This window comes from Carlito syrichta, unplaced genomic scaffold (genome assembly GCF_000164805.1).
Source record: "Carlito syrichta isolate Samal-C Ts95f unplaced genomic scaffold, Tarsius_syrichta-2.0.1 Scaffold307018, whole genome shotgun sequence".
Taxonomy (NCBI): domain Eukaryota; kingdom Metazoa; phylum Chordata; class Mammalia; order Primates; family Tarsiidae; genus Carlito; species Carlito syrichta.
In genome coordinates, this window is record NW_007251114.1 from 35,396 (window position 1) to 48,633 (window position 13,238).

At 49.7% G+C, this 13,238-nt stretch overlaps 1 protein-coding gene across 1 annotated transcript in view; it reads right to left on the bottom strand.

Moving 5' to 3' along the window:
- ASF1B (anti-silencing function 1B histone chaperone) overlaps nt 1-1,829 on the bottom strand; it is an 11,136-nt gene extending 9,307 nt beyond the window's left edge. Inside the window, exon 1 of the mRNA XM_008063734.2 lies at nt 1,528-1,829. Coding sequence (XP_008061925.1) covers nt 1,528-1,636 — 109 coding nt within the window. The 5' untranslated portion in view covers nt 1,637-1,829. The remainder of the gene's footprint in view (nt 1-1,527) is intronic.
- Between the last annotated feature and the right edge of the window lie 11,409 nt (nt 1,830-13,238).

The window sequence follows — 13,238 nt, forward strand, 5'->3', positions numbered from 1 at the left end:
GAAGGCGGAGGCGGAAGGATCGCCGGAGCCAGCAGGTCGAGGCTGCGGTGGCCGGGAGCAGCCACTGCACTCCAGTCTGGGCGACAACTCAAAAAAATAAAAAAATAAAAGGAGCGAGAGCAGCCAGGGAGGGCCAACCTGCTCACCTACCCCGAGTGCATGCACACCTCACTGCGTCCACCCCAAGCAAATCCCAAGCCACCAGCTCTACAGGCCAACACCCGCCCTCAACACAGAGAGGTGCTAGTTAGCACAGCCCGGCCCCAAAGGCCCCCAGACCTCCATCCACCTTCTCAACTGCTGCCTCTTCTCTTTTGACCATCAAGTGTGGAAGAATGGTCTAATGGAATACTTCACGAAAGCTAGACTTGTGTTTAGTGGTGCCAGAGTTCCCCGGGTGGCCTTAGATTTTAGATATGTACAGACCTTCACCTGAAAGGTCTCTTGCGCTTGGGTTTCCTGCCTGCTCATCTGTGAGATGAGAGTCACATCCGCCTCTAAGTCGCAGATGAATCAATGCATCTGCAGAAGCACCTTGGAAAAGATACACGAGGCTGTGACCTCCCAGATGACTGTTCCAAGCTGTATCCTGTCCCGGCTCAGCCCAGTCCACCCACCCGCCCCCTGGACTGGGTGGGACCATCAAAAGCAGAGGAAGGATGAATGCAGCAGGCAGCCGGAAACCGGCTAAGGCCTGCCTGACTACACGAGCCCTCAGCCCTGAGTATGCTCATCCAAGCCCCCTCAAAGATAGGGAATCCTTCCCCAAGGGGAGCTCAGGTGGGGGGAGCCAGGTCCTAGCATGTGTGAAATGAAAACAAGTAGCAGCTGAAGGTGGCGGGGGTTGTTTAACATCAGCAGGTGGGGGAGGAGATTGTTGGGAGGCAAATGGGAAGACGGGGGTGAAGAACAGTCTTGCCACAGAGAAGAGTCTTCATAGGGAGAAAGGGTAACTGGAGGGGAGGCCTTCCGTGGGGGAAGGTAAAGGGAGGGAGCTTGGGGGAGAGGGCTGGGGTGTCCACTGGGGAAAATGGGAGGGGACTGAGGGTGTCCAAAGGGGGAAAAGGAGGTGAGAGGAGGGATAGAGGAGGGGTGAGCAGTCTCCAACGGGAAAACTGAGTGGGTGGCTGAAGCGGGGTCTTGCCAACAAGGTGGTTGGAGGGTCTCTGCGGATTAGAGAAATGAAACTGAGGTCTCTCCATAGAAAACGGAGCTTCACGGGCAAAACAGAGATCGAAAATAAGACCTCCGTGGGGAAAATGGGAGTAGTGGAGGGTGGGACGGTCTCCACGGGGAGGTCGGGGAGGGCAGTGGGGGAAGGGTCCCGGGGCGGTCCGGACTGGCGGGCGTGGGAGGGAGTAGACTCCACCTGGAGGTCGGGTTGGGGTTCACGGAGAGTTCGGGGTTGGCGGAGGGGACTAGAGAGTTTCGGGGGGGGCGACCAAATTGGCCGGGGGAGCCGTTCTCCACGGGGAGGCCAGGGACCGCCCGGGGTTGGGGGGGGTCTCCGCCCAGGCCCAACCTCACCGTCCGCCAGGGCCTCATTGCATTCGAAGCTGATCTCGAACCGGAAGGGGCTGTGGAAAGGGCTCGGGTTCTCCAGCACCGCCACGTTCAGCACCGACACCTTGGCCATCGCCTCGCCGGGCCGCAGCCGGGGCTGGGGCTGGGGCTGAGGCCGGGCCCACGTCCAGGTCCAGCGGCTGTCAGCGGGGCCGCACCGACCACAGCCGCCACCTCCGGCTCTCTCCGCGGACTGAAGTGCGCCCGCGTCCGCGCGCAGCCTTCAAATAGCCGGCCCCACCCTCCGACCAATCAGCGTCAACGCTCCCCGACGGCGCCAGCACCCCGTCAGCCAATCCTGGAGCGCCGGTCGACGCGCGCCCAGACTCCGTGGGCCAATTCGCGAAGCTCCCTCTGCGCGGCGTGCGAGGGAGGCGGGACCATCTCTAGGCTTCTCAGGGTGTCCGCCGGGAACCAATCCCCAGCGTCTCCGACTCGGATGCCGAGGTCGGGAGTGGGCGGGGTCAGAGCGTGGGATTCCTCTCGACCAATCGTGAGGGCCCCCGCACCGGCGTGACCCGCCCCTCGCCCCACTTTTCCGGGAGGCGCATGCCGCAGTGGGTAGCGCCGTCAACGGCCGAGCGGTGGCGCGCGGCACTCGCTAAAGAAGACGGGAAGGGCGGGGCTCGCGCCCTCTGCGACTAGCAGGCGGGAGTGGGGCGAGGAGAAAGCAGGTTTTCTGAGAGTTGATTGGCTGGGTTGGCTGCGATGGGGGGGAGGGAGCGGAGGGAGGCTCGGCCGGCGATTCGCGGAGAGAAGCGGAAGTCGGGCCCCGCCGCGGTGGAGTCGGAAGTGAGGAGGAGGGAGGAGCGTTTGGGTCTCGGCGTCTGGCGGCAGGTGAGCGTGGCCGGGGCCTCCTCCGAGGGGTTCCTGGGCCCCAGAGGCCCAGCGCCGGGGAGTCCGTTGTGAACGTTGTGAACGTTTGGCTCTCCCCTGAGGGAGACCGAGCGGCGGGAACGCGGCGCGCTGGGGCCGGGACTCCGGGGGTCGGGCCTGGTTCGAATCCCGCCCTCGCCCCCTCGAGGGCCGCCGGGAGGCTCCCAGGTGAATCGCGGAGTTCGAGTTCGGACTCTGTCCCCAGCCTGCCGAGGCAGCGTGTTCCCGCCCATCAAGGGGGGCTTGCAGACTCACTGACATGGCTCGTGACCGCATAACACGTCCAGAAACTTCCCTCCGCCCCGCCCGCAAGACCCCCGGTGGCGGAGAGTCCCCACTTCCCGGGCGACCAGCGCTGTCCAGTGGGAAACCGCTGCGAGCCACGTACCGGATTTTCCATTTTCTAACAGCCACTTGTTGTTTTTTTAAACAGTCGGCTGGTCTCGAACTCCTGGGCTCAAGCGATCCTCTGCCTCAGCCTCCCCAAGTGTTGGGATGACAGGCGTGAGCCACTGCGCCGGCCACCACATTTTCAAAAAGTAAAAGGTGAGATTAATTTTTAATAAAACGTTGTATTTAATCTAATATAGCCCCCTTTTTTTTTTTTTTTTGGAGTTGGAGGCTCACTCTGTCGTCCAGGCTGGAGTGTAGTGGCAGGATCCTGGCTCATCGCAGCCTCGACCTCAGCCCCCCAAAGTGCTGGGATTACAGGCGTGAGCCACCGTGCCCGGCCCAATGTAGCCACACCGATGCTTCAACATATGACCAGCCTAAGAACACACTCACGCCATATCTTGCCTTCTTTTGCTCGGGGCGAAGGCTTCGAAATCCCTCGTGTTTTACACTCCCAGCACATCTGTCATTGGGCATGCAAGTCTCCATTTTCCTCAGAAATTGTTGATCTGACTTTTTACTTTCCACAAAATTTCAGTTGAAAAGGTAGATTCAGGCTGGGTCTGGTGGCCCATGCCTGTCATCCCAGTGCTTTGGGAGACTGAGGCAGGAGGATTGGTTGAGTCCAGGGGTTCGAGGCTGCAGTGAGCTATGATCTTGCCACTGCACTCCAGCCTGGGCGACAGAGCGAGACCCTGGTCTCTCAAAAAACAGAACCGTTCAGCAGATGTGGATTTAGCTGTTTCCGCTGTTCCCAGCATTCTTTGAAGTCTTCATGAGCTCTGTTCACCTGTCGGGTTTTTACATTTTAATTTTAATGAGAAGTAAAATGGAGAGTTCATTTCAGTCACGCTCTGGCCATAGTCTGTGCTCCTGACCCCCAGTGGCCAGTGGTGGCTGAATTTTGGGACAGTGGAGGTCAGACACCAATTTGACCTGGTCACTCTCAGGATGAGAACGTTGTTTTTGAGGCTCTTTGATGCTGGTTTCCTATTGACCACCTGGGCCCCACTTCAGACCAGCCAAATGGATCCTCTTTGTGTTAAAATCCAACAAGCCTCTCCTGGTGCAGAGCCTCTACCCAGAGCCTCTTGTCCCAGCTCTTGGTGTGGCTGGGGCCTTCTTGTCATTCCCGGCTCTATTCCATGTTATTTCCTCAGAGGAGCCTGTCTAAGGGTCCCTTGGAGTGTTCGGATTCCCCGGCTGCAAGGCTGGACGGCACTGGTCCTGGCCGCCTCTGTGGCCTCCCTGGAGGCGTAAGGCCTCTCTCATGGTGCTGGGCGTTTTGTGGTGTCTGTGTCTCATATTAAGTAAAAAATAATGTTTTGGTTGTTAACAAAATTGAAAGGTTTTTCTCTAGAGATTATTTGGCTTCAAGGAAATTCACATTTTTTACTGGCTTGTTTTCTTGGCAATCATTGGCATACTTGGGTATTTTTGTGACTCGAGAAACTCTAATTTCCAAGTTATTTCCAAATGTGATTTTGTTGTTTATGAAGATTAAATTTAACGTTGAATGCAGTTGCCATGATGTCACATTTTCTAGATGTTTAATTAAACATTTATTCGTTCCAACTTGGTCGTCCTCTTCTTGCATTGTGGAGCTTTTTCCCCTCATCCCTGGCCCCAGCCTTTTCATACACTTGAAGGGCTCGCCAGCCTCAGCATTATGTCTTGGTACCCCTGAAGAAAGTGACCCTGCCTGGGACGCGTTCTCCATGCAGCTGGCAGGATGGTCTTCATTCGTAAACCCGATCATGTCATTACACCGCTTAAAACCTTCAAGGGCTTATCCTACTTAGAATGAAACCTAAGAGCCTTAGTGTGGCTTAGGAGGCCCTGCATGGTGGCCTCAGCTGACCTCCCAGGCCTCTTTTCACCACTTTCAAACCCTGCTGGCTTTGTGTCCCGTCTGTCAACACACCAAGCCTGTCCTGCTGCCGGGCTTTGCACTTGCTGTTCCCTCTGCCTGGAATGTGCTTCCCCTGATGACTGTGTGACTGTCTCAACTCAAATGTCCCTCCGAGCAACCTTCCCAGACCACACGACTGTCGTCGTGTGTGGCTCAACTCAAATGTCCCTCCGAGCAACCTTCCCAGACCACGTCATTTCAGGCAGTCCTGCCTTAATCATGCTGCCCTGTTTCGCTACCTTAGTGGCAGGTATCAGAATCTGTCCTTAGGGTGGTTTTAAGTTGTGCTTAGTATAGCGTAAGCCCTCAGTAGGTTGAAAGCTGGTTAAAAGCAGAGATCTCCCTGGCTCATATTGACGTCTCAGTATTGTATTTTCAGAACTTAGTAGAGAAACTGGCACATAGGAGGTCTTCATTTGATTTTTTTCATTTAAATAGGGCCTTACTTGCCAGGCTCGGTGGCTCAGCCTGTAATCCCAGCGCTTTGGGAGGCTGAGGTGAGTGGATCGCCTGAGCCCACAGGTTCGAGACCCGCCCGGGCAACTTGGCGAGACCTCATCTCTACAATAAATCAAAAAAATTAGCCGGGCATGGTAGCGCATGCCTGTAGTTCCAGCTATGTGGAAAGCTGAGGTGGAAGGATCGCCGGAGCCCAGCAGGTCGAGGCTGTGGTGGCTGGGAGTGTGCCACTGCACTCCAGTCTGGGTGACAGTGAAACTCCAACTCAAAAATAAAAAATAAATAAATAGGCCCAGGTTGGAGTGTAATGGTGCTGTCAGCTCGCTGCAGCCTCAAACTCCTAGGGTTAAGGGATCCTCCTGCTTCAGTCTCTTGAGTAGCTAGGACTATATGCATGCACCACTAAGCCTGGCTAATTTTTTTTTTTTTTTTTAGTTGGAGTCTCACTTCGTTGCCCAGGCCGGAGTGCAGTGGCACACTCATGGTCACCCCAGCATCAACCTGCTGGGCTCCGGCGATCCTTCCACTTCAACCTTCCAAGTAACCCTTTTTGTAAAAAGGGGGTCTTGCTATGTTGCCCAGTCTGGTCTTAAACTCCTGGCCCCAAGTGACCCTCCTGCCTTGGCCTTCCAGTAGTATGACTACAGTTGTGAGTCACTGTGACTCACCTTCATTCAATTTTAATTTAATTTTCTTTCCTGGTCACTGAATAATGAGCTTCTCTGGTAGACAGCATGTTACACTTACCGTCAACCCTGCTGCAGGAATGAAGCTCATCCTGTGTGACTTCATGAGGAGAGGACTCTTGGAAGCTTGCGCATGGCTTCCTCCAGCTTCACCCCACACACCTTCCCCTTTGTGAAGTGTGCTTCGTGTCCTTTCACTGTGGTGACTCATGGCCATGTCTGCCTCTGTGTACCAAATCCTGTGAGCCTCCTAGTGAGTCATTGGGCCTGGTGGTCTTGGGGACTCCTGAGAGCAGTATCACACTAGGTCTGTCCGGACAGAGCTGTCACTAGGGCAGCGCTAGGTCCTGCTTTCTGGAACTGGCTTCCAGCCTGATGCTTTTGAGATCTACTTCTTGAAACACGCATACAGCTCTCATTCATTTACGTTCACTGCTATGTAGCTCTGCTGTCTGATTAGGTAGCCGGCAGCCCCACGTGGCTGTTTAGGTTAAAATGAGACAAATAAAAGGAAAAATTCACTTCCAGTCACACTAGCCACGCTTCACATGCTCAGCAGGCACCTGTGGCAAGTGACTCCTGCCCTGGGCAGCTCAGAGAGTATTTCCATGAGCACAGGAATGGTGTTGGACAGTGATTACCTTTTCCTCTTGGCTAATATTTAGGGTGCTTTCAGATTTCTGCTGTTACAAACACTGCTGCAGTGTGCAGTGTTGTGTATGTCTCCTGTATACACGTGCAGGAGTCTCCAGGATATGTGGGCACCTGGGAGGTGAGGTGCTGGATTATGGGTTGTGGGAATAGTCCCCTTTGCTAGATACTACCAATTTGCTCTTCAAAATGATGGTACTGCTTCTCCCACCATTAGTGTTCCTGTGGCTCAGTGCTTTCATCTACACTTGGTGTTGTCAGACTTTAGAATTTTCCTTCTTTTGATGGTTTCAAATTACGTTACCTTAATTACTATTGAGGTTGAGCTGTTTTCTTGACCATTTGCTTTTTCTCTGTGAATTAGCTGCTTTTCTGCTGAATTGTCTTTGCCTTATTGGGTGCAGGAGTTCTCACATCTGAAGCTTACCTTTTTTATGATGTCTTGGTGAAAAAATTACTTTTTTTGTGCGTGTGTATTGGAGTCTCACTCTGACGCCCAGGCTGGAGTGCAGTGGAACGCTCACAGCCACCCCAGTGTCGACCTGCTGGGCTCAGGCAATCCTTCCGCCTCAGCCTTCCAAGTAGCCAGAACTACAGGCGCACGCTATCACACCCGGCTAACTTTTTGATTTATAGTAGAGATGAGGTCTTGGTCAAGTTGCCCAGGCTGTTCTTGAACCCGTGGGCTCAGGCAGTCCTCTTACCTCAGCCTCCCAAAGTGCTGGGATTACAGACTTGAGTATTTTTATTTTAATGTCATCAGAATAGTCACTCTATAGTTTGTGTTTTTTGTGCCTTGCTTAAGAAATCCTACCCTCAGGTCAATAAGATATCCTACTATGTTTTCCTTCTGTAAGTTTTATGAGGGGGAACCTCCAAAAAAACCAGAACTTTTAAATGAAAAATTGTGTATTTTTTTTACATGTTTAAACTTCAATATTCTCCATTTGATGCAATACACCTATTGGGATGCTTTTTCCACTGCTCAAAACAGTTTTTGAACTTGTCAGGTTTTTGTTTTTTTTCTTTTGTTTTGTTTGAGTGGGAGTCTCACTCTGTCACCCAGGCTGGAGTGCAATGGCATGCTTATGGCCACCTCAGCGTCAACCTGCTGGGCTCTGGCGATCCTTCCGCCTCAGCCTTCCAAGTAGCCGAAACTACAGGCATGTGTTACCACACCCGGCTAATTTTTTTTTTTCCGATTCTTAATGTAGAGATGAGGTCTTGCTGAGTTTCCTGTGCTGGTCTCGAACCCATGGCTCAGGCAGTCCACTCACCTCGGCCTCCCTAAGTGCTGGTATTACAGGCTGAGCCACCAAACCCGGCCTTAACTTGTCAATTTTGATGCCTTTTAGTGCTTCTGCCATTCTTTGTTTCACTTCTTTCACAGTGGCAAAATGTTTCCCTTTGAGAACTTTTTTCATCAGGGGAAACCAAAAAATGTCACTCAGGGTGAGATCAGGTGAATAGAGACTACAGGTGCACGCTTCCACACCCAGCTAGGGCCCAGGGGTCATGCCGATTTTGGTCAAAAACTGCTGAACACAAAAACTGTGTGGTATAGGCAGGTGCACTCGTAAATCACCCATCATGCAATGGGCAAACATATTGAAAGACTCTCCAAAGCAAAATCACTGAAGCCGAACGCAGCCTCTCACAACAAAGCTCGCTGGTACACTGATGCCAGTGTGTTCCTCGAACACTTACATAGTTGGGGAAGCCTGTACTACAAGGGACCTGCCCTCCAAAAGATAATTATGGTTTTTTGGGGATCTCCCCCTTGTACTTTTCATATTTGTTTTAAAAATCTACCTGGAATTAATTTTATTTCTTCCCTTTTTTTGTGTTGTAGTTTTTGTGTGTAGTTTCACTCCTTCGCCCAGGCTGGAGTGCAGTGGCATGCACGCTCACGGCCACCCCAGCGTCGACCTTCTGAGCTCCAGTGATCCTTCTGCCTCAGCTTTTCAAGTAGCCGGAACTACAGGCGTATGCTACCATGCCCAGCTATTTTTTATTTTATTGTACAGATGAGGTCTTGCCAAGATGCCTGGGATGGTCTCAAAACCTCAGACTCAGACAATCCACTCACCTCGGCCTCCCAAAGTGCTGGGATTAACAGGCTGAGCCACCGAGCCCGACCTTTTTTTAAAAAAAATAGAGACAGGGTCTCACAATGTTGCTGAGACTGGTCTTGAACTCCTGGGGTTAAGTGATCCTCCTAAACAGCTGGGACTACAGGTATATCACCACACCTGACCTGGAATTTACTTTTGTTTATGATGTGAGGGGGGGACTGTGATTTAATTTTCTTCACATGAATAACCTGTTGTCCCAGTTCCACCTACTGATAGTCCAGTGATTCTTAGGTGTGATCTCTTGAGAGTCCCCATACCCTTTCTGGGGTCCATGATAATGCTAAGACATTGTATGCCTTTTTCATTTATGCTGTGTGGTGGGCAAGACTGCTGGCACCTCAGCCTGAATCAAGGTCGTATCACCAAACTGTAGTCATGGTTATCCCTGTATTCCTCCCTGCCGCTGAACGCTCAATATTAAAATAGTTTTACTTAAGAACGTCCTTGAAAAAGCAGTGAAAAGTTTAATGATGTTAAAACTTGGCCCTATGAGCAGGTTTTTTTTAATATTCTGAGTGGTGAGCTGCACTTGTATTGCGTGCTGAGAAATGATGGTAGTGGAGATACAGCATTTGTACTGAATGCTTGTTTGAGTTAAGGGAGAACTGGTGGGTTTTTTCATGGAACACCATTTTTACTTGAAAGAGTCACTCACAGACTGTGGTTATTCAGATTAGGATATTCTACAGATGTCTTCTCAGAAACAAAGTGAGCTGGTCACTTCAAGGCCAACAACTGACAGTTCGTTGCCAATAATGAAATTTGAGCTTTCAAGTAAAACTTAGAAATTTGGAAAACTTCTATTTACCATAGTGAGCTTAACAACTTTTTAGTGGATACTTTTCTTTTTTTGAGTTGGAGTCTGACTCTGTTGCTCATGCTGGAGTGCAGTGACATACTCACAGCCACTGCAGCTTCAGCCTGTTGGGCTCAGGTGATCCTTCTGCCTCAGTAGAAGTAGCTGAATCACAGGCACGTTCCAAGTAGCTGGAATCACAGGCACGTGCCACCACACCCGGCTAATTTTTTTATTTATTGTAGAGATGAGGACTTGCCAGGTTGCCCAGACTGATCTTGAACCCCTGAGCTCAGGCAATCCTCTTGCCTCCACCTCCCAGAGTGCTGGGATTACAGGCATGAGCCACCATACCTGGCCAATTTTTTAAATATTATATGGTGAACTGTAATAACTCAGTAGATCAATATTTCCTAGAAGACCAAAGTATGACATTACAAAATCATACATGGGTACAAGATCCATTAAAATTGTTAAATGGACCAATGGATTTTAATATAACAAGAGTATGAAAAGTTTATTGATAGAGTTTCATCTCCCACATTGCAACTAACTTTATATTTATTTATTTAAGTCAAAGTCTCACTCTGTTGCCCAGGCTGGAGTCCAGTGGCACAATCACAGCTACTGCAGCCTCGACTTCCTGGCCTCAGGCGATCCTTCTGCCTCAGCCTTCCAAGTAGCTGAAACTACAGGTGTGCACCATCAAGCCCTGATAATATTTTGATCGTAGAAACGAACGAGGTCTTGCCATGTTGCCCAGTCTGGTCTCGAATTGAACCCCTGAGCTCAGGCAATCCTCTTACCTCTGCTTCCCAAAGTGCTGGGATCACAGGTATGTGCCACTGCACTTGGCCAGCAACTAACTTTAATACACTACCACTCGGAGTTTTGGTGTAGTAATGAACCATGTTTTCAATTATCTGAAAAAATTGTTAGAGCACTCCTCCCTTTTCCAACTTTGTATCTGTGTGTGGCTGAGTTTTCTTCTTTTACTTAACCAAAACAACGTATTGCAGCAGATTGATTGCAGAAGCCTGTGTGAGAATCCAGCTTAATGCTATTAAGCAAGACAGTGGGGAGCTTTACAAAAATGGGAGCGGGGGAAGCCATTCTTTTACTACTTGAAAAAATAGTTGGCCGGGCCACGGTGGCTCAGCCTGTAATCCTAGCACTTTGGGAGGCCGAGGCAAGAGGATTGCCTGAGCCCAGGGGTTCAAGACCAGCTTAGGGTTCAAGACCAGCAACTTGGTGAGACCTCGTCTCTACAATAAATCAAAAAATAAGCTGGGCATGATAGCACGCACCTGTAGGTCCAGCTACTTGGAAGGCTGAGGTGGAAGGATCACTAAGCCCAGCAGGTCAAGGCTGCAGTGACTGGGAGCATGCCACTGCATCCAGCCTGGGTGACAGAATGAGACTCTGACTCCAAAAAAAAAAAAAAGAAAGAAAGAAAAAGAAAAAATAGTTATTTTTCATAAAATAAGCTATTTGTGTTAAAAGTCGGTGGATTTAATATTTTACATTAGTTAATAAATATACTTTAACATTTCTCAGTTCTAATACAGGAAATATCAATAGATCTGGTCCCCATGAAGACCAGCACTTGAGGATCTTCATTAAGAGGAAAAAGTGGTCAGGTATGGTGGCTCATGCCTATAATCCCAGCACTTTGGGAGACCGAGGCGAAAGGATTGCCTGAGCCCAGGGGTTCGAGACTAGCCTTGGCAACTTGGTAAGACCTCATCTCTACAATAAATCAAAAAATTAGCCAGGTGTGGTGACGTGCGCCTGAAGTTCCAGCTACTTGGAAGGCAGAGGCAGAAAGATTGCCTGAGCCCAGCAACTTAAGGCTGCAGTGGCCATGAGCATGCCACTGTACTCCAGCCTAGGCAACAGAGTGACTCCAACTCAAAAATAAATTAATAAATAACTTCAAGCCAGGCATGGTGGCTCATGCCTGTAATCCCAGCACTTTAGGAGGCCGAGGTGAGAGGATTACCTGAGCCCACGGGTTTGAGACCAGTCTGGGAAACTTGATGAGACCTCATCTCTACAATAAATCAAAAAATTAGCCTGGTGTTGTGGTGCTTGCCTACAGTTTCAGCTACTTGGACGGCAGAGGCGGAAGGATTGTCTGAGCCCAGCAGGTGGAAGCTGCAGTGGCTGTGAGCGTGCCACTGCACTCCAGCATGGGCGACGGAGTAAGACTCCAACTCAAAAAAAAAAGGGAAAAGGGGATCCCCAAACCAAAACATTTGAGGCGCTCTTGATTCATCCTTCTGGTGATTGATCATGCTGTCTCTGTCGTTGAGCAAGTTGCCATATGTTCCAGGTCTCCCCCATCAGCTTGCATGTCCCTGTGCCGATCCCACATTTCTGAAATACAACCACACGAGGATCAGTCTTGGGAACCTAGTTCCCCACCTTGCTCTTTCTTCTTCCAATTGTATATTGGTCATTCTTGACCTTTTTCTTACATAAAAAGTAGGACACTAATATTTTTTCCTCTTGCAAAAGTAATATATGTTTAATGCAAAAATTTTTAGAAACACAGAGTTGCAAGACAGTAAAAATTACCCACTGCAGATAAACTGTTAATATTCTGGTATTCAGCTTTACATTCTGCATATTCCATATATGCAATTAATATTTATATACATATACATACTTGCATGTACACATACACATATACACATGAAACATTTTATATGTGCATACCCACACTTTTTGCATATACAGTCATGCATTGCTTAATCACAGAGCCACTTTCTGAGAAATGCATCCTTAGGCTGTTCTGTAGGTATGTGACCATCCCAGAATGCACTTGCAGACACAGGTGGCATAGCCTATTATACACCTGGGCTATATGGGCTAGCCTATTTCTTGTAGGTGACAAACCTGTACTAAATACTGTAGGCACTGGTAACACAATGGTGAGTACCTGTGTGTCTAAACGTAGAAAAAATACAGTAAAAATACAGTATTGTAGTCATATGGGACCACCATTGTACATGCAGCCTGTCATTGACTGAAACATCATTGTGTGGTGCATGACTGTACTGTGTATAGTCAGAACAGACAAAAAACAGTTTCCTTTTGTATCCAGCTGTTATTCCCCCTCCTACTGCAGGTCCCCTGTGTCCAGCTTTTTACACTTTAGATTATTATGAATATATTTCCACATCATTTAATGTTCTGCCTTCTTGATTTTAGTTATTCCATGGCATTCTGTATGCATGCACGAGCATCACCGGTGTAACCTTTTTCTATGCTAAAGTTGTATTGTTCTCTGTCTTAAGCTCTTAGAAGCCTTACTACAGCAAACCTCCTTAAAGCTGAGTCTTCATGCACATGTGTGATTCCTTAGGCAAGGAGTGATGAGGGCTGGGATCACTTTGGCAGAGGCAGGGAATGGTGGAAGACAGCCGGACAGGACAGTTAGGAAAGATTAATGGTTGCCAGGGTTTTGGTCAAGGAGACTCCCAGTGAAGTGATACAAAATGAGGAAGGAGAAGCCAGCAGGGTCCCGTCATCATTGCTGGCTTCTAGGACTCTGATGTTTGCTTGGGTAAAAGAGGAGTGAATAAGCTTGCAGGGATGCTATTGTAGGGATGGAGGACCAGCCTCGGCCCGACTCCCCAGGCCCATCCCGAAGGTTCCTGGGAGAGCAGGTTTTCCAAGGGCAGATAGGCCCTAGTGCTTCTCAGTCCTTTGGGGATCTGAAGAAGGAAGTGTGCCTTTCAGATCCTCCAATGCTTTGCATG